At 41.3% G+C, this 21,908-nt stretch overlaps 2 protein-coding genes across 3 annotated transcripts in view; one reads left to right on the top strand and one right to left on the bottom strand.

Annotated features, from left to right (window-relative positions):
* F13B (coagulation factor XIII B chain) overlaps window positions 1–3,758 on the top strand; it is a 59,821-nt gene extending 56,063 nt beyond the window's left edge. Inside the window, exons 10-11 of the mRNA XM_063426123.1 lie at window positions 784–963; window positions 3,460–3,758. Coding sequence (XP_063282193.1) covers window positions 784–963; window positions 3,460–3,668 — 389 coding nt within the window. The 3' untranslated portion in view covers window positions 3,669–3,758. The remainder of the gene's footprint in view (window positions 1–783; window positions 964–3,459) is intronic.
* A 2,248-nt stretch (window positions 3,759–6,006) lies between these two features.
* The window catches only part of HENMT1 (HEN methyltransferase 1), a 54,164-nt gene continuing 38,262 nt past the window's right edge, over window positions 6,007–21,908 (bottom strand). For both annotated transcript variants that reach the window (XM_063426131.1, XM_063426130.1), the window contains exons 6-7: window positions 18,662–18,839; window positions 6,007–6,529 (exon numbers count right to left, since the gene is read on the bottom strand). In XM_063426131.1, coding sequence (XP_063282201.1) covers window positions 6,092–6,529; window positions 18,662–18,839 — 616 coding nt within the window. In that variant the 3' untranslated portion in view covers window positions 6,007–6,091. The remainder of the gene's footprint in view (window positions 6,530–18,661; window positions 18,840–21,908) is intronic.

Genomic DNA, 21,908 nt, shown 5'->3' with positions numbered 1-21,908 from the left:
TAATGTGCTCCTCAGGCCTCAGAAAGTTTCTGAAATTAATGTGACAACATTTTCTGAGTAGCTACTCTGATACAATAGACAAGTTGCCTTCTCAGGAAAGGAAATATACATAGCTTCCATATGTGTCCACTGTGTCCACCATGCTTCTCTGTGTTTCATTGGACATTGTTCAGCATGAACATTTGCAAAAAAGTGGTTGGACCTTTCAAGAAGGGTTTGGACCAGCTTGGCTGCATAACTTGAATTTTAACTGCATTGTTCAAGTGCTCAAAGCTATGTATATTTCCTTCCCTGAGAAGGCAACTTGTCTATTGTATCAGAGTAGCTACTAAGATGCCTTGCTGACAATGCAGGATTCAAAGAAATTAATTTTTCCTGCCATGTTTTGATTTCTTTTTTAAATCTAACTAATCTCACACAGGAGGCTGCTTTGCACTAGTAGGTAACTGGAAGGGATGGAGATACAAACGTCTAAAGTAAACACACTCTATTAAGATAGTTTTGAAAATTAAACCTTTTTTTTCAGGAAGTGGGAAGGCAGACTCTGAATCACAGCCAGTGGAGATGTTACTAGGATTACAGGAATAGTTATTTATTTGCTGAACTAAGCATTGAGACTATAGGGGCACGATGTATGCACCAAAATCACTTCTCTAAGCGAAGCTTGTTTTGGTGCTTAGAGTATTCTTGTACTCTGGATACGAGTACACTATGACAAATACTGTGAGGAGTACTTATCTATTTCATTTAAGCAGTTTAATTAACTATTTTTCTCTTTCCCAGATAATGTGAAAGTGTGTGGATCCCCTCCTATTGTTCGATACAGTGAAGTCAATGTAGCGCAGGAATCCTATGTGTCAGGCTCATCGGTTATATACAGCTGTTTAGAATTCTATTTTCTAAAAGGCTCCAGGACTGTACATTGTTCCAATGGAGAATGGGAATCTCCACCAACCTGTATTGGTAAGTATGTTTTTATTAACCCCTTAAGGACACATGACATATGTGACATGTCATGATTCCCATTTATTCCAGAAGTTTGGTCCTTAAGGGGTTAATTATCCTTGGCCTTCCATATTCCACCAAAGCACAATAAATCAGTCATAAATTTCATCAGCTAAATACTTTTATGAAAATGTACTAGTCTCTTTTTTTTGTTTGTTCATTCTTCCTATTAGTTCTTTATACCCAATGCAGGAGAAATATTAGTGTTCTTGATGAAACATAAAAATAATAGGTTGTTTCTGTGATTTTTCTGCTTTGGACATTTGGTGGATTAGATATCAACTAAAATAACCCTCTCAGCACTAATCCTCTGGCAGAATTAGAACTCAATCGTACATTAACTTTACTGATCAAATGTAAATCACTGCGAGTCACAGAGGCAGATGTATATCTCATGTGTGCCCAAGATCTCTACCACCGCAGATAGTTCATGTTAAAATTGAATGAAAAATAGAGTAAATAATGGCAGTCTACTCTGAAAATGAATGATACCCCCAATTAAAGAATTAATCCCACTGCAGCAGATGTAAAATAAATGGTGCCCAAATAGAAAGAAATGGAAGTGAGCTACCCAAAATGGAAGTGTCAATCCCACTGCAGCAGAGGTACCAAACAAAGGGTGGATCAACAAATGATCCACAGCACCTTGGCTTGATGTGTGCATTGTGGAATAAACCTTCCTCCACTATAATCCAGTGAGAGGCGCCTGAGAGGCTCTGCTTAGCTCAGTGGAGCTCTCCCTGCAGAAGAGTCCAGAAGCAGGGCTGTAGCTGTGGGTGCCCATGGGGAACAGGTTAGTTGTGAAACTGTTCTTAACCCCTTCACTACCAAGTAACTTTAGTTTAAATGGATACTATAGTGTTAGGAATACATACTTCTATTCCTAACACTACATTTTCCTCTGCCTCCCTTGTGCATCTCCGCCCCTGCCTCCTCTGACATTATACAACAGAGGGGGGCTAATGCGCATTAGGCGCTCTTTATAGGAAAGCATTAAATCAATGCTAAAGTCCGGTAGAATCTCTAAATCAGCTCTAGTGGCTGTCTTAGTGCTACAATGAAAACATTGCAATTTCTCTAGAACTGCATTTTTTTTCCTTTGCAGGACAAATGGCAATAGGGACACTGTACCCATACCACTTCAATAAGCTGAAGTGGTCTGGGTCCCTTTAAAAAAATATTAGCATAAAAATTTATTTGAAACAAAGGATGCATAGCTGGCAAATAAGAGTTTACTAAAACAGCAATTTTGTGTACATATTGCTTTTCAGACAAATAAATACAATTTTGTTTATAGAAATATTTAGGGAATAAAACCTTTAGACAGCATACAGTGTCCTCTATCTTCAAATATTTAACACAGACTCTGAAGGCATTACCAGTACTACATTTTACTGAAAATAGCAACAGAATGCAAAACAAATATCTACATTTTAACCTAATGCCCAGACATAGTGAATACAGTTAAATCATATAATTCTAAAATATATATATATATATATATATAAAAAAAAAAAGGTTTCTTAAAAAAGTAACTGCAATTATTTATCACTCTCTGGAATGATAAAGTAACCATTCATTTCACCCCCTTCCCTGACAGCAATAATGGCATCACCCATTCTTTACTGTTTGGAAGGATGTGGTGAGCAGGTAAGCTGAAATTTTCAGCACACTTGTAGGCATTAAATGAGTGACCAGCGGCTTCTGGTAGATACATTCATTCTTCTACAGGCTGGTAGTCATTCCTAGACTATAAATGAGGGAGAGAAAGACTTGTGCTAAAGTGAGTATGGACTAAATTTTATCCTGCAAAATACAGGAAAGTAAATGTTTGTTCTCCATTCTGGGAGTTAAGGGGTTAAACAGTTTGGAGTTTGTTTTTAGTCAGGTACACTGGTAGCAGTAAGGCAATGGATACAGTCCTTACCGTCCTGATCCATTTTGTTTACTGTGGATTCTGTAACAGTGCATGTGCTTTACAGTTTTATGTTGGATGTAATCTTCTCTCCAATGTCCCGATATTTTTTATTCCTGTACATGCCCACTCCTGCCTTAAATAATTATATATATATATATATATATATATATATATATATATATTGCAGGTGCTTATTCACATTTAATAACTACAAAGTAGCATGTTACACTAGTTATACTACTCCCTGGTACAGTTTTCAGTACACCAGCAATCCTTAATTTTGTCACTGTCTGAAATTGATATTTGGCCAAGTGATACATTTAGACAGAGGCAAATATATGACAGATACTTTAAAGCCACTGCACTTGCAAACTAGATGATTGAAAAATGGTGCAGATCAGTAAGTGTCTTTTAACTTTAGCACTATATTTCTACACAACTATTTTCTACAATTTGTGAAAAACAATGTTTTTTCTTCTAGTAATTCTTAGTGACCACTTACCACGATATAACGGTTATACACATTTAAATTGCAGAGCCATGTATCTTATCCAAAGAAGAAATGGAGAGAAAACATATCAAACTGCGGTGGAGTTTGGATAACAATGGGAAATTTTACCATGGAGAATTTGTTGAGTTTGTATGTAAAGAGGGGTATAGAAATATACAAGCGATTGCAATGTTTTCACTTAGAAGCCAGTGTAACAATGGAAAGCTTATATATCCAGAATGTGAACAGAGGTAGATCAATAAATAAAAAGGAACCTGCTACCACTTACCTGATCCACCACTCCCCTGCTTCTATCTCCTTACAGAGGTGAGTGTTACACTAATTAACACCTTGCTCTTCCTGCAGTCTTTACTTTTTAGCCCTGCTTAGGGACGCTTCCCCGAGCAGGGCAAACCATCTCCATGACGCTGACACATTGCCAGCAATCCAGCATCTAAACAAAGTGACATGAGTCACATTGTTTCTTTACTCCCTAGCCAGCACTAGCAGCTTCGACTAGGGAGTTACCATGCCAGCGACAGTGCATGTGCTGTGGTTGCTATGGGTGGAGAAATACTAATGCATGCAAGTGGTCCATTCCGCTCTCCCTGTCAATCAGTTCTTCGGCATTCAGTCTATGCTAAAAAAAAAAAAAAAAAAAAAGATTGACAGATGGCAGAAGAAGAAATATTTTTAAATAGGGTTTTCTTTCAATCTATATATTTGCTAGCAAAACTGCTAGCACAATGTATAGATGAAATGCCACACTCTTTGTAAAGAGCATGAGTGGTTTGAGGAAGTGACAGATCCCCTTTAAAATCCTGAATTGTTGCTGAGTCAAACACCCTCATTTGAGTATTTTGTGGACATTACATTTGTTTCCTTGAGAGCATAGCTATGCACGTCTCATTTCCAGTAAGCACAACAGAGAGAAAAAAAATCATCAAAAGCTAGATATAAATGGCTTCATATCTGCGGAAAGAAATGGACTAAATTGAGTACTCAAGTACAACTTAAAGGAAAAGGTCTCAAAGATCGGGAAAAAAAAAATATATAAATGACAAAGAAAACTTCAAGTATAAGGTGAGATTTTCTTTGGTCTTTATACTCCAGCGAAATGGTCCACATTTTATATAATAGCACAAGGATAGTTAAAGGACCACCACTTGCTCAATGAAGTGGTCTGGGTGCCAGGTCCCCCGGGTTTTAACTCTGCAGCTGTAATTAAATGTTTACATTGCAGGGTTAATCCAGCCTCTAGTGCAGGGGTCCTCAAACTCCAGCCCCCCAGATGTTGCTGAACTACAACTCCCATGATTCTCTGAATTACATAGCCAGAGAATCATGGGAGTTGTAGTTCAGCAACATCTGGGGGGCCGGAGTTTGAGGACCCCTGCTCTAGTGGCTGTCTTCCTGACAGCCGCTAGAGGCGCTTCTGCGACGCTAAATGCGAAAATCGCATTGAGCACACAGAACGTCCATAGGAAAGCATTGAGTAAGTTTGAATGCGCGCGTCTCTGGCCGCGCTTGCGCATTCGGCTCCACTCGGGAGCTGACGTCGGAGGTCACCAGCGCCTAGGGAGACCGGCGCTGAATTATGGTAAGTGGCTGAAGGGGTTTTAACCCCTTCAGCCCAGCGGGAGTGGGGCCCTGATGGTGGGGGGGGGACACACCTAAGGACTACATAGTGCCAGGAAACTGAGTTTGTTTTCCTGGCACTATAGTGGTCCTTTAAGATAAATACATATTTGAATTACTTTCAGGAGATCCATTGTTATGTGATATATGTATTTATGAGAAATAAAGGTAACTTTTGAATACAAAATAAATAATTTTCAAGTTCAGTCAATTATTATTATTTTTTTTTTCACAGTGAGCATTCTTAAAATGTGTCATCTACAGCCAACATTGTTTTGGCAAATTCAGCTGTCTCAAAAAAAAAACCCCAAAAAACAACTGGATGCATACATAGTAATAATTAGAAAATGTACTATAAGGATCCATACAAAACCCTAAGCTTTTTATTAATCCCTTTTCCTTTTGACCCGAAGATAGAAATAGTGGAACAGTGAACATTAAATTAATGAACGTTTTAAACTATATAACATTCTCATACACATACGTAGATAATTAAGTTTTGTTGCAAGTTTTTATACCACACTTAAGGCAAGATACAGCTGAAATAATGTTTTCATATAAATGTAAAATACATCCTTAATGTTTTAACATTATCATTAACTGTTTTAACATTCTAATGAGCAGTGAGAGTTTGTCTCTCTCATCTTTGCTTTCCCTTTTATTTCCTCTCTGTCTATTTTCTTTTCTTACTTTTTCTCGGCAAAATATTGTAAAATTCGGAAGGGTAATAATCTCATGTATATATCACTTGAATCTGTAAATTAATTACTTTATTAATGTTTAAACTCATGTAACCTTATTGACCCTTTAACGAACATATGATTAAAAAAAAAAACTTCAGCTGTAACATCTTTATTTACAGTATATTTTAAATCAGCACAACTATAAACAACAGGCTACCAAGGTGTAGTGAACTTTGTACATGATAAAAAAAACCTCAATATTTTCCCTCATTTTCCAGCTAGAAAATCCAGGGGAAAATAAAATACGGTCTTAAAACAAAATAAATTTAGCTTTTCAAATAAACTATCCATTTATTATCATTGTAAACCTGTAATATCGAAATCGTTTTCCAAATCTACATCAAATAAAACAGAATTTTCATCACTGGTCACAGAGTCATCTTCACTAATCATTCTTTTTAGAACTTGAAAATTTCCACATAGCTCCTTTACTTTTGGGTTTCGGAAGAGTATTTCCATAGGAATGTGTACAGTGCTTCCTTGAAGAAAGGGTGCTATGTATGTGCCCTCCTCGGCAGGTTTTTCAGGTTCATGGTGGGAGAAGTTGCTTGATACAAGCCAGGATGTATTCTGACCCTCTATAAACACAGTCTCTTCTTGCTCTTCCTCTTCTCTAGGAAAAAGACGACGTAGTAATTCTCTCTTCATGTTATAAGCATACGATATAGCTTTTTTCAACACAGCTTGTTGTAGGTACTTTTCATCTTGAAGGCTTGGGTATACTACATTTAAAACCTTTTGAAAATATAATCTTATTTTTATTCTGCACAAATAAGCATTACGTGTGTGTTTGTATACTTCATAAAAAAAACATACATTAAAGCACACCGTGACAAAGAAACAAAAGGTATAAAAAACTTTTAAAGGGCAGTAAAAATAAATTCATTTAGCCTTTTACTGGACATTCCACTTACTACAAATGGTTTAAAAATGTAAAGAACAAAAAATTGCTTCCAGGGGAAGCCCATACCCCACTGTTTAACTGCTGGCAGGGCTAAAGGGTAACATGGAGCATATAACCCCTTAAGGACCAAACTTCTGGAATAAAAGGGAATCATGACATGTCACACATGTCATGTGTCCTTAAGGGGTTAAAGGTGCTATTCTCTCGAGTGCACTTGGACTTTTTTCTCCCAAATTGCCTATACAATGATTCTTTCCAGACTTTATGTTTGATGAATTTGTTTTACAAAATAATATCTCTTATTTTGTAACAATGTTTCTGGGAGATGTCTGTAATGCTAACCTCTCTTTTCTCTTTAGCCTTCTGTGCCTCTTCCCAAATTGAAAATAAATATGCCAGAGGGGCAAGTCTCATTTACTGAGAAAGTGTAATATTCATGACCTGGCCTTTCCTACTTTTTCTTTGCTATACCTTCAACATTCTTACTGCTCCTTTTATCAGACTATATCATAACCTCAATCTGCCATTGACAAGTTGCAGTACAGGAGTGCACACTGCTGACATTGAGTTTTGTAAAGCCAGTGTACGTAATACATAATACGAAGTTAGTTTTCTAGTGTGGCTAGTCTATTAACAGTGCTAAAGATATGACATGCACAATCAGTCTCAAAAAAATGTCTGACATCTTCAGGTATCCATCAAAGGGTGACTCCGAGCATCATAACCACTAGAGCCCGCTGTAATGGTTATGATGCAAGAAGCACCATTCCTGGTAATGGGGCAAACAATTTTGCAATGGTTTGTCCTCTTACCTTCCGGGTGCCAAGGTTCTTATAATGGCAGATTAAACTCATTCGAGTTCTTTAGAAATACAAAAGACAGATGCCGATTTTGATGCTGATTCACTGAGTGTCAGCTGATGCTTGTCAGCCAATTAATTACTTTCTATTGAATAGAACATGCACATAACCGACACTAGCCGCTAATGATGTACTGATGAGGCTGTCAGAGGGGGAATTACAGTTCCAACATTAGATATCTCTCTATTAATGATCGACCAATATAATTTTTTAAGAGCCGATACCGATTATCAGTCACTTTGTCAACTTAAATGTAATTGTTATTAATAGAAATCAATAAAAAAAAAATGATCAAACTCTTCCCACTGCAAATTGGGGTATTTTGCATTGCAAGAGACAATATAGTTCTGCTACAAAAAGGCAGTTTTTATAGACAAGTGCATGGGGCCTTATGAATATGTCCAAAAGTAGATAAATGTCAGCGCTGTGCAATAGCCCCAAATCAGTGTTTGTGGGGAAGCTGGGTATTGAGGTAAATGTGTATGATTTCCACCTCCACAGCGGTGGTTTAGGAAATTAGGAGTAGTGGTCACAGTAATGTATCTTCAAAGATACAAACCAAGCAGAGAAAGTGCAACACCGTTTATTAATATCATATAAAAATAAAACTCCAAATCCTTTAAAAAACTCATACACAGTAAAAGAGATGGTGTTTAAATCCTACTTTCCATCTAAGGATCCAAACATAATCCATGATATGTAGCAGATAAGCAGTGTGCTGAAAGTATTACCACTCCCTTGGTGCAGTAGAAATCCAGAAAATGTCCAAGGATCTATCCGAAATGCTGCAGGTTCAAATGGAGGGATGACAAAGCACTTAACTGCCAAAGGTGTCTGCCTGGAAAGATAACATAAAAGGCTTCTAACTCATCCACAGGCTTTTTCAAGATAATGAGTCTGCCTTATCTTGTGATTTATATACCCTGTCAGATGTAGCAGAGAGCATTTTCTCTTTAAAGACACAGGATTCCCTTCTGTGGCAGAGCTTTTCATGTCTAAAACATCTTTTTTGCAAACATTGCATTATAGTCAATACAGGGTATATTAAATGAATAATATTAATTTAAACAAATGTATATAAAAAACATTAATTGACTAAGTTTAAACAGTAATAAAAGTAATTTTATAACTTGTTATTTAGCAGCCAATGCAAAGGTGGATTGTACCCCTTCTAAAACACATCAATACAATGAATTTGTATTTATTTAGTAAACAGGACCCTTTTGTTTTTGTCCATAAAAAAATAAAAAATACTTGAACATCAAACATTATTTCAGTGTATGTTACAAACACAAAGTAATCTTTCATCTTGCGCATCAAAAATATTCTTAAAGGGGGCGGGGCCTGGCAACGCTACAGCCTAGACGCCATTACTAATAGCTCCGCAACAAATCGCTTAAAAAACGATGAAAACGGTGAAAATAACCTTCAGCCGCCGACCACAAACACTCACAGTGGGAAGGGGAACCCCTGCTGCATCGACTCATGCCGTTCCGGTTCGGATCTGCCTCAGCACCACCCCGCAAGACCCGGCAGAAGCTCCGGTCTGAAAACTTGAAGGCCGCAAATTACCACGCCGAGCTCCTCGCGGACTGGAGTGAGTACTTGCACCCCTACCAAAACGACCCTGACACACCAACCATGGGTCGGAAAACGCAAAAACAGACAGGGGCACCCATCTCAGAGACGAGAGACATAGGGACGCTCCTTAAATGCTCCAGGCCTAAAACAACAGAACCCTCACCACCCCCAGCCGTCCCAGATGCCATAGAGCCTCAGGAGACTGAAGGGGGGAACGGGAACGTCAGAAAGTACCCAGACACAGCCGTCGCAATCGAGTCCCCAAGCCCAGCACACGCCACTAAAAAGGATATTGCAGACCTTTACGACAGAATTAAGCTGCTATTTGACGCTGACATCGCCCTAGTCAAAACTGAAGTGCAAGCGGTCACTGACCGTGTACAAGCCACGGAGGAAGACGTGATCGATATAAAGCAGGGTCTGGCAGCCTTAGGGGACACTGTACAACAAATGAGAACTCTGCACTCCTCCCTGACACACAGAGTGGACACTCTGGATGACAGGAGTAGGCGCAAGCACATAAAAATCCGCGGAGTCTCCAATTCGGTGACCGCGGAGGAACTGCCACACTTTATTAGGCGGCTGATGGCCTCATCCCTACCCGCCAAACAAGCCAAGCAAATCCCGCTAGACGGAGCTTACAGGATCAATAGACCACAACTCGCCGCAACGAGCCAGCCTAGGGACATTATCCTCAAATGCCAAACCTTTACTGACAAACAAAAGCTCATGAAGGCGTTCCAAGACAGGGCCACCATGGACTTTGAATCACACCAGCTAACATTCTACCAGGATGTCACCAGGGCAACACTGCTCTGGAGAAAGACCATGCAACCTATCACAACTAAGTTGCGAGAAACTGGCGTGGCCTACCGCTGGTCTGCGTCCCGAACCCCAACGGTCCTCAAGGACGGAAAGGCGCACACAGCGTCTTCCCCAACGGATGCTCCCACTCTTTTCACAGCCCTGGACCTGACGAGAGGAGTCAGAACTCCACCGAGACCAGCAACACATCACCAAAGGGACATACCCAATGTGACTCCCTTTGTTCCAGCTCGGAATCGTAACCCATCCCAGGATCAGGACTCAGTAACTTAACCTCAGCGTAAAAGGCACTACTTTAGTGCACCTCACCGATGTTGGCGGCGAAGGAAAAGAAAAAAAAAAACATCTTACAACGAGCCACACTATAGTGGCACCCTACAAAGCGGACTGTAGCAATTGCCTACTCCATGTTCTTCTCTCTTTCTTAAATTATCTAGTTTTGGTTTAATTTCATGTTTTCATGTTTTAAAATTCTTGGCGCAAACTGCCAGCTATTCCACTAAAGCCGACATACAAACAGATGAACACGTTAAATCTCTTCTCAATCTCCCCCCCCCCCCCGTCTCCCCATAGGTTAGGGGAATACAAGAACGGCAGAGGCCTCTGACACTGCCCCTCACCGACTATCTACCTAAGAGGCACACGCCTACATACAGGCTGCATCACTGACTCACCCTCCCTTATACCCCTCCTAGGTGGCCAGACGGAATGAACCACGAAGGCAGCTGACCCCTGGCAAGACACCTCCAGGAACCCACTTATCATACCCAGACAACCACGGAAGCCCTTAACACATACCCCACACGACAAGACGTTACAATATACCTCTGCCTGACATCATAAGTCTAACCGAGTCACCTCTTGTAAGGTATTAATGTCGACGCTCAAACTCTTAACTGCCACTCACCAGTTTACTACACTAGTTTATGACATCATGCTTTACGTAGATCTATACTGTTTGAATAAAGTGTTACTATTGCATGACCTATAAAAAGAAAAATGAGGCATTTACTACCTGGAAATGTAATTACTGATATTATCTCTGTACTAACCCATTAATGTGGAACAACCCTGCATTCCCCATCTCTTCATTCTGTACCCTTTATATATGCCTTAACAAAATAAAGAATTAAAAAAAAAAAATATATATATATTCTTAAAAACCACTCTAAAACACTAATTAAATAAAAATACATAAATGAGCTTAGTAATCCACATTCATTAAAAAGGGTTCAAACATATATATATACACATATGCACAAGACCTTATCTGTAAAATGACTTAGTGTCTAAACCTGTGTTAATTATATAATTACACAAGGAAATTGATAGCAAAAGAGAGGATTTAAAACCTTATCCTTAGAAAAATACAATTATGTACAACATCAAGGTGAATACAAGTTTATAAAATATTGATTAATTCTAGTTCGGCATTTAAGCCAAACGGAATTAAAGTTTTTAGATTAAAAATCCAGAACATACAACTGCCAAACGAGATGCTAACGGCCCATGTTGCCACTCTCCCCCTAATAGACGCCAGAATCTCCGCCCTATCTCCCTACTGAACACAGATGTAAAAGTCATAGCAAAGATCTTTTCCAATAGATTAGCACATATAATACCTTCACTGATACAGGAAGACCAGGTAGGATTTGTGGGAGGCAGGCAGGGGGCTGACGGCACAGGGAAAACCCTAGATCTACTTTACGAGATACAACGGAATAAAACCCCTAGCGTCCTATTATCTCTGGACGCTGAGAAAGCCTTTGACAGGCTTCATTGGCCTTTCTTAATGGCAGTTCTCCAAAAATTTGAATTCCCCCCGCAATTTCTATCACTTGTCACGGCACTTTACTCCTCACCGACAGCCAAGGTTGTGAATGAGGGCTTCATATCAAAACCGTTTCACATCTCTAATGGCTCCAGACAGGGCTGCCCCCTCTCCCCACTTCTCTATATTCTAGCTCTGGAACCCCTTACCCAATTGATAAGAGACAACCCCAATATACATGGAAATAAGACCAAGAATCGAGAATATAAACTATCCCTCTTTGCAGATGATATCCTACTCACCTTGGAACAACCGCATATATCCCTGCCCAACCTTCCACCAAATTCTCTCCCAATTTAGTGCCTGTTCTTACTACAAACTGAATATCTCAAAAACACTCGCCCTAGGCATTAACATCCCAAACCAAGAAATGTCAACCCTCAAAGCTAACTTTCACTACGACTGGAGGAGTGATCACATCAAATTCTTAGGTATCCTCTTTACACCATCCATGAACTCACTCTACAAAGCTAATTATGTCAAACTCCTCACGGAAATCAGAACTTTGCTGCACAGTTGGGGGGGCAAATATATATCCTGGACAGGCCGGATAGCTTCAGTAAAAATGGTTATTCTACCAAAAATTCAATACTTGTTCCGTACGCTCCCACTCAAGCTCTCCAGTAAATATTTAAAGGATCTGCAACGTACCATAAACGATTATGTATGGGACTATAAAAAAAAACCAAGAGTGACACTAACCACGATGTTTAAAGCTTGTGACCAAGGGGGGATGGGCTTGCCGGATGTGAAAGGATATTACAGAGCGGCGCAGATTGCCCCACTTATTGCGGCATCTCACCGTACGACCCCCATGACGTGGGTCGAATTGGAGAAACATGGTGCCAGAGGTCTCTCACTCCCCACTATGGTGTGGCTACCGCTGACCCACAGACCTAAAGCGTCGGAAATGCTACCGACAACCACACTGACCCTGTCCGTATGGGACGACTACCGCAAAAAGAAAGGGATCACAACATCCAGGGCCGGACTGGCCCACCGGGAAATTTCCCGGTGGGCCGGCACACTAGGTGGCCGGTGCGCGGCCGCCTAGTGTGCACCAGCCCGGGCCGCAATTACAGGGTGACCGGCAGGAGGGGATGCGCTCCCCTCCTGCCGGTCACAGAATGTAGCGTGGCCGGGCTGGCAGACCGGGTAGGGGCAGTGGCACTGGGCCAGCCTCTTCTCCTGGGGGGCCCCCCCGAGGCTGGCCCTGCTTACACCCGGCGGGCAGGCAGGCTGGCCGGTGCGCAAGGGAGCACCATTTTCCCTTGAGTGCTTCCTCTTCAGCTCCCTCGCGCACCGCACTGATACCGGAGCCGGAAGATGACGTCGTCTTCCGGCGCTGGTATCAGTACGCGGCGCGCGAGGGAGCTGAAGAGGAAGCACTCAGGGGAGAGTGCTCCCTCGCGCACCGGCCAGCCTGCCTGCCCGCCGGGTGACCGGCCCCCCTGGAGCCCAGCAGCACCACTGGACCCCAGGGAATCCCCTCAGCACTCCAAAAGGTAAGGAGGCTGGGGGGATTAAATTTAAAAAAAAAAATGTGTTAGTGTGTGTGTGTTAGTGTTACTGTGAGTGTTAGTGTGTGTGTGTGTGTTAGTGTTACTGTGAGTGTGTGTGTGTGTTAGTGTTACTGTGAGTGTTAGTGTGTATGTTAGTGTTACTGTGAGTGTTAGTGTTACTGTGAGTGTTAGTGTGTGTGTGTGTTAGTGTTACTGTGAGTGTTAGTGTGTGTGTGTGTTAGTGTTACTGTGAGTGTTAGTGTTACTGTGAGTGTTAGTGTTACTGTGAGTGTTAGTGTGTGTGTGTGTTAGTGTTACTGTGAGTGTTAGTGTGTGTGTTAGTGTTACTGTGAGTGTTAGTGTTACTGTGAGTGTTAGTGTTACTGTGAGTGTTAGTGTGTGTGTGTTAGTGTTACTGTGAGTGTTAGTGAGTGTGTGTTAGTGTTACTGTGAGTGTTAGTGTGTGTGTGTGTTAGTGTTACTGTGAGTGTTAGTGTGTGTGTGTGTGTGTTAGTGTTACTGTGAGTGTTAGTGTGTGTGTTAGTGTTACTGTGAGTGTTAGTGTTACTGTGAGTGTTAGTGTGTGTGTGTTAGTGTTACTGTGAGTGTTAGTGTGTGTGTGTTAGTGTTACTGTGAGTGTTAGTGTGTGTGTGTGTTAGTGTTACTGTGAGTGTTAGTGTGTGTGTGTGTGTGTGTTAGTGTTAGTGTGTGTGTGTGTGTTAGTGTTACTGTGAGTGTTAGTGTGTGTGTGTGTGTGTGTGTTACTGTGAGTGTTACTGTGTTAGTGTTACTGTGAGTGTTAGTGTGAGTGTTACTGTGAGTGTTACTATGAGTGTTAGTGTTAGTGTCAGTGAGTGTGTGTTTGCTAGTGAGTGTCAGTGAGTCTGTTACTGAGTGTGTTTGTGTTAGTGAGTCTGTTTGATGTCTGTTAGTGAGTGTGTGTTTGTCAGTGAGAGTGTATGTTTTGTAAGTGAGTGTGTATGTATGTATGTATGTCGCTGAGTGTGTCTCTGTCAGTAAATGTGTGTGTCTGTTAGCTAGTGTGTATGCGTCTGTTCGTGAGAGTGTGTGTGTGTCTTCAGCACTTACCTTTCTCCAGCGCCGGACTCCCTTGGCGCTGGGGATCCCTCCGCCGCTCAGCTCCGAATGCGCATGCACGTCAAGAGCTGTGCGCGCATTCAAACCGCCCATAGGAAAGCATTACTCAATGCTTTCCTATGGACGTTCAGTGTCTTAGAATCGCGGAAGCTCCTCTAGCGGCTGTCAGTGAGACAGCCGCTAGAGGCTGGATTAACCCTCAGTGAAACATAGCAGTTTCTCTGAAACTGCTATGCTTTTAGCTGCAGGGTTAAAACTAGAGGGACCTGACACCCATAACACTTCATTGAGCTGATGTGATCTGGGTGTCTGTAGTGGTCCTTTAACCCCTTAAGGACATGTCATGATTCCCTTTAATTACAGAAGTTTGGTCCTTAAGGGGTTAAGTGTGTAGGCATCTGCATGCACTGGTGTACATACTGCGGTCGCAGGGGTCGCAACCCCTGCGACCAGGTGCCCGCCGCCATGTGTTGCGGCCCCAGCCTGCGCAAAGTAAGCGTGCGGGGGGGGGGCCCAGGGATCAATTTTCGCACCGGGGCCCCATAGGTCATGTGTATGCCACTGGGTAGGGGAGCTTCTGTTCCCCTACCCGGTCTGACAGGAACCTGCAAGCGAGAACGCTCCTCCCGCGAGCAGGCAGGTTGGAGCGTTGCCATGCGTTACCATGGCAACGCTCCGACCTGCCTGCCGTTCTCGCGGGAGAAGAGCGAAGTCAGCCTGCAGCCAGAGGAGCTGCAGGCTGAACAGCACGCACCACCACTGGACCACCAGGGATTGAAAAGTTCCCCCTCTCTCCTGGGCCCTGACCAAAGGTAAAGGGGGAGGGGATTAAAAAAAGTTTTTTTTTATATAAATATATCAATGCTATAACCCCCCCATACACACACTACACTCCCCCCCCCCCACCAACAGCACCCCTCCACACACACAGAACCCCCCCCACACACAGAACACCTTCACACCTTCACACCTTCACGCACACAGAACTCCTTCATGCACGCAGAACCCCTCAACACATAAAAAGCACCCCTTCATGCACACAGCACCTCTTTACGCACACAGTACCCCTTCACGCACACAGCACCCCTCCATGCACAAACGATTTCTTTCATGTTTGAGTGCTAGTTTTCAGTTTTTTTCCCGCTTCCATATCTGCGCACTATGCTGGCGCGATGCATTACGGGGCTGGTATGGAATTTTTTTCCAGGGCTGCTTTTCATTCCCAGTCCGGCCCTGACAACATCTCTGTCACCATCGACCCCAATAGAAGCGATCCGACACCTTATTCCAGATTTTAACCACAAGCTCTGGCAAAGACATGGAATTTTCCCACTGTCGCAAGTGCTGCAGGGCGACAGCCTCAAACAACTCACTGACCTATGTGAAGAATTCAAAATGCCAACGACGCGACCTTCTCCTACATCCAGCTACAATCATGGATAAACCCCCATAAACCGCATCAAACCGTGCGCTCACCTGACCCACACTGGCTCAAACTGACAGAGATATGCACTAAAACGAAGCCGGCAACGAAACTTATCTCAACAATCTACACTTCAGAAAAAACGAACACCCAGGCAAAACCTCCTTCCTTTAGAGTGACATGGGAACAAGACATAGGGCACAAGTTCACAAACAACCAACTACTATACCGGTGGTATCTTGTCCCTATGAGACTTAAACATAGCTATCCGAACATGCCAGATATCTGCTGGCGATGCCAGGGAGACCGAGGCACCTCGAATCCACATTGTGACCATGATCATCTACTGTAACCGTGATAACTCTTGTGACAATTTATTTAACCTTACCTAACCTCCCTTTGCCTTCTGTACCCACCCCCTCCTCCCTCTTTATAGCAAAATAAAAAGTGTCAAATTAAAAAAAAAAAATCTAGAACATTTCTTGATTGGTCAATTTCTGACTCAAATCTCCTCCTCTCCATGGTGTTTTTACTAATTGTATGCCACAAAATGTTTATGTTTTGGGGTCATTGTTGTGAACTTCTGAAAAGTGTTTGGACACAGTGTGGTTTTCAAATTTTCTTTTAATATTGTAGACATGCTCTCTGAGTCTTGTCTTTAATAACCTTTTGGTTTGGCCCACATATTGCAGACCACATTTACACTCCAATAAATAAATTACCTGTTTCCAATGGCATGTGATACAGTCTTCGATAATATATGATTTATTAGTCTTTTGTGACTGGAAGCTGGCTATTCTTCCAAAAGGGGGCCCTGTAGTTTTGCAAATATTGCACTGCCCGCATTTAAAAAAGCCTTTTTGGTCATTTAGAAAACGTTTAACCACATCAGGGGCCTTAAAACTGTGAACTATTTTCTGTTTAATGGTGGGGGCTCCCCTGAAAATGATCTTAGGCTTCGGAGGAAGAATAGCACCTAATACAGGGTCTTGGAGTAAAAAATGACAGTTTTATGAAATTGTCTTTTTTAAGTGAGATGAGAGATTTTTTTAGGGCCACGCCAAATGTATACCAACACACATCTAAACTGGAGAGACACTGGCCCACAAAAGAGATTCCATCAAGGGGATCAAGAGGAGGAAGAAGAGTACAGAATAGAAAAAAGAACAAAGTGGTAGAATCTAAAGGAATTTTTAATTTATCCAAAATAACCTTGTCACCTAACCAAATTAAAGTTCTAAACAAAGGGCTAAAATATGCACCTTCCACTTTATCGAATCCTTTTCGTAATTTTTTAGATGTACATAAATTCATGAGAAATCTGTCCCTGAAACGTTTTTTTAACATCACCTCTTTTCCAACATCTGATGTTTTAATGAATGCCAATTTTAAACATACAGATCTTAAACCGCATGCATCGGGGGTCAAGGGGGGGGGGGAGGCAAAAACGCTGCCTCAAGTGCCCAGCTAAATGCCTTGTTTGTCTTGTGTACTGGGGGGCCCAAGAGCTGGCTGCCACCATAGGGCCCCTTAGGTGTTAAAGTACTAATATTCTAGCCGGGTGATGAGGGAGATATGTCCTTTTAGAAAATATTATATTATATAAAATAATTGGTGAAAAAATGTGTGTGTGTGTGTGTGTGTCTGGCAGTGAGTATGTTTGTGACTGTCAGTGAGTGTGTGTGTGTATGTGTGTATCTGTCATTGTAAGTGTGTGTGTGTCTGTCAGTCAAAAAAAGGCCTTGACACGAATTGGTGGGGCAACTTTAGATAAGGGGGTTCCAAATTTAGTCATGCCTAGGGCAGCACAAATCCAGAATACAGCACTGGCTCTGTCATCCCTCCATTTGAACCTGCAGCATTTCGGCTAGATCCTTGGACATTTTCTGGATTTCTACTGCACCAAGGGAGTGGTAATACTTTCAGCACAATGCCTATCTGCTACATATCATGGATTATGTTTGGATCCTTAGATGGAAAGTATGATTTAAACACCATCTTTTTTACTGTGTATGAGTTTTTTAAAGGATTTGGAGTTTTATTTTTATATGATATTAATAAACTGTGTTGCACTTTCTCTGCTTGGTTTGTATCTTTGAAGATACATTACTGTGATCACTGCTGTTGGATACAACGTTTACACAGAATACTCCTAATTTCCTAAACCACCGCTGTGGAGGTGGAAATCATACACATTTACCTCAATACCCAGCTTCCCCACAAACACGGATTTGGGGCTTTTGCACAGCGCTGACATTTATCTACTTTTGGACATTCTTTCACATAGGTTTGCGGAATAACCTTTTATGTCTGGCAGCTAAAAAAAATTTGATCTTTGGACTTTTAATATTTGGTGTCATACAGACGATTTAATTTTATATTGCGCTTTTTTGTTCTATTTTTTTTTCCCCTTATGAATATGTGTTTGTCCAAGACCCAAGGTTGTTCCAGACCCAAGGATTAAGAATTACTGCTCTGAAGCATGGACAGGTTTCCAGATTAGCAACTATATTTCTGAAACTTTATCAATGTTTGGTATGTAAAGAAACATACTACATATGTCTAGATCCACAATAGCTGGAGAACTGCTTCCATAGTAATTTCATGTCTTGCTGGGAACATTTTCAAGGGCTCATAACTGATGCAACTTGGCATTAAATAAATACACATCAAAGTACCCTGATATATCAGTCTAAACCTCTGAAAACATGGGACCTATGAGTCTATGAAAAACTGCATTAATGTGGAATTACTTGTATGAGGGAAATGATAGGGATGCTTTGCACGGTGTGCTGATATTGTTTACAAGTTAGAAAATATTGTGATCCAATTGAATACATACTGTTTTGTAAACGTGCTTATACTCTCTTTTTTCCTTTAGAGATTCTTCACTCTCAGTGTAGTTTCGAGTAAATATCCCTATTTGGGAACAAAACCCAACATCTTTGGCATTTGCTGGTGCCTCTCCAACACCAGCGAATTCCACAGAATAATTGTAACATTCGGCAAGATTTGAAGCCCTGCAATAAAAATAAAATGAGAACATTAGACTTCAAGACAAGATAAACTGAACAGGAATAAGGATGTGATGTTAATAATAGAACCGTGACTACATGTGAAAGATTTATTTTTAAATAAAAGTGTGAAATGGTGACTTTGCTATCACAGACATTTCCATTTTGTATTTCAGCAACCATTTTGTTGTTTGCTACTTATGCATTTATAAACTTTTGTTTTACTTTTCATCCTTTAGAACTGCTGTGCGTAGAGGAGGCATCAAGAAGTGTTAGAAAAGTGTTTATGTAACGAGAATGTTTGGAGGAAGTGGCCTGTGGTTATCACTGAGCAGCTATGCTTGCTCCTGCTTAGCTCTCATTGGTAACAGGAATACGTTAGAAACTACAGTTGCAAGAAAAAGTATGTGAACCCTTTGGAATGATATGGATTTCTGCACAAATTGGTCATGAAATGTGATCTGATCATCATCTAAGTCACAACAATAGAAAATCACAGTCTGCTTAAACTAATAACACACAAAGAATGAAATGTTGCCATGTTTTTTTTGAACGCACCATGTAAGCATTCACAGTGCAGGTGGAAAAAGTATGTGAACCCTTGGATTTAGTAACTGGTTGAACCTCCTTTGGCAGCAATAACTTCAACCAAACGTTTCCTGTAGTTGCAGATCAGACGTGCACAACGGTCAGGAGTAATTCTTGACCATTACTCTTTACAGAACTGTTTCAGTTCAGCAATATTCTTGGGATGTCTGGTGTGAATCGCTTTCTTGAGGTCATGCCACAGCATCTCAATCGGGTTGAGGTCAGGACTCTGACTGGGCCACTTCAGAAGGCGTATTTTCTTCTGTTTAAGCCATTCTGTTGTTGATTTACTTCTATGCTTTGGGTCATTATCCTGTTGCAACACCCATCTTCTGTTGAGCTTCAGCTGGTAGACAGATGGCCTTAAGTTCTCCTGCAAAATGTCTTGATAAACTTGGGAATTCATTTTCCCTTCGATAATAGCAATCCGTCCAGGCCCTGACGCAGCAATGCAGCCCCAAACCATGATGCCCCCACCACCATACTTCACAGTTGGGATGAGGTTTTAATGTTGGTGTGCTGTGCCTTTTTTTCGCCACACATAGTGTTGTGTGTTCTTCCAAACAACTCAACTTTGGTTTCATCTGTCCACAGAATATTTTGCCAGTACTGCTGTGGAACATCCAGGTGCTCTTGTGCAAACTGTAAACGTGCAGCAATGTTTTGTTTGGACAGCAGTGGCTTCCTCTGTGGTATCCCTCCCATGAAATCTATTCTTGTTTAGTGTTTTACGTATTGTAGGTTCGTTAACAGGAATGTTAGCATTTGCCAGTGACTTTTGTAAGTCTTTAGCTGACACTCTAGGATTCTCCTTCACCTTATTGAGCAGTCTGCGCTGTGCTCTTGCAGTCATCTTTACAGGACGGCCACTCCTAGGGAGAGTAGCAGCAGTGCTGAACTTTCTCCATTTATAGACAATTTGTCTTACCGTGGACTGATGAACAGCAAGGCTTTTGGAGATACTTTTATAACCCTTTCCAGCTTTATGCAAGTCAACAATTCTTAATCGTAGGTCTTATGCGAGCTCTTTTGTGCGAGGCATCATTCACATCAGGCAATGCTTCTTGTGAAAAGCAAACCCAGAACTGGTGTGTGTTTTTTATAGGGCAGGGCAGCTGTAACCAACACCTCCAATCTCATCTCATTGATTGGACTCCAGTTGGCTGACATCTCACTCCAATTAGCTCTTGGAGATGTCATTAGTCTAGGGGTTCACATACTTTCTCCACCTGCACTGTGAATGTTTACATGGTGTGTTCAATAAAAACATGGCAACATTTCATTCTTTGTGTGTTATTAGTTTAAGCTGACTGTGATTGTCTATTGTTGGTACTTAGATGATGATCAGATCACATTTTATGACCAATTTGGGCAGAAATTCATATCATTCCAAAGGGTTCACATACTTTTTCTTGCAACTGTATGTGCATGATGTGGAACTAGCTTAAATTTGCAAATTCTAGCTGAGCTCGGCTGCCTGGCACTCATGTATAACTCGCCTTCTTTACACACGCAAATTACAAGCATGCATCATACCTATGCCTTCACATAGAAGCACATGTTTAACGGCAAAGATTACACTCTGTGTTCCAGTTATTCCTTATTAATGAATCTCACAATTGCCGACATAACTAATCTACTCGCAACTAATTTAATCACGCAAACAGCCTGTCTTATAATTAAAAAATATGCAACTGTTTATAGCCATGACATTGTATACATTATCTTCCCTGTGTATGCTGTCATGGCACCACAAGATTGTTTGTAATCTTTACTGCACCAAAAATAAAGAATTGAAAGAAAAAAAAAAAAAAAAAAATTAGCAAATTCTTCATCAGTGTCTGAAATAATAAATACTTCAATTTGTAATGTAATGTCACCTCAGAGAGGGGTCAATCTCTGGCTTCTTCCTTCCAGGCAGATAGAGACCACTTAGCCTGTCCAGCTCCTACGAGCCAGATTTCGACCCCTCTACCTGCTCACTTTCTCCTATAGTAGATAACGACTTCTCTGCCTGCCCTCCTTCTGAATACTGCATTTACAAAGGCATTTGCGGCTTTCAGTCCTAGCTCTTTCTTAACACATCCATGGTATCAGTGCAGCCAGCAAGTCTGAAAAAATCTGAAATCCCTGAACAAATCAGGCCAGACACACTTTTTTTATAAATTTTTTTTTTTTTTTTACAAGGACTACCCCTTTGCCGACTTGTCCTTAAAGGAGCACTATAGGGTCAGGAACACAAACATATATTTCTCTCCTATAGGGTTAAAACCACCATCTAGCCCCCCTAAAAATTTTACTTGTATTCAAGTCTGCAGTTGCTACCTCTGCACCTGTCTGCTGACATCATCAGAAATGGTGGTCTGAGCCAATCACAATGCTTCACCATAGGATTGCCTGAGATTGTCAAGGAGGCAGATCAGGGGCAGAGCCAGCACAAGTCAAACACAGCCCTGGCCAATCAGCATCTCCTCATAGAGATGACTT

The sequence above is a fragment of the Pelobates fuscus genome, chromosome 7 (genome assembly GCF_036172605.1).
Source record: "Pelobates fuscus isolate aPelFus1 chromosome 7, aPelFus1.pri, whole genome shotgun sequence".
Taxonomy (NCBI): Eukaryota; Metazoa; Chordata; class Amphibia; order Anura; family Pelobatidae; genus Pelobates; species Pelobates fuscus.
The sequence above is the reverse complement of the archived record's forward strand: the minus strand, read 5'-3'. Positions and strand labels throughout refer to the sequence as shown.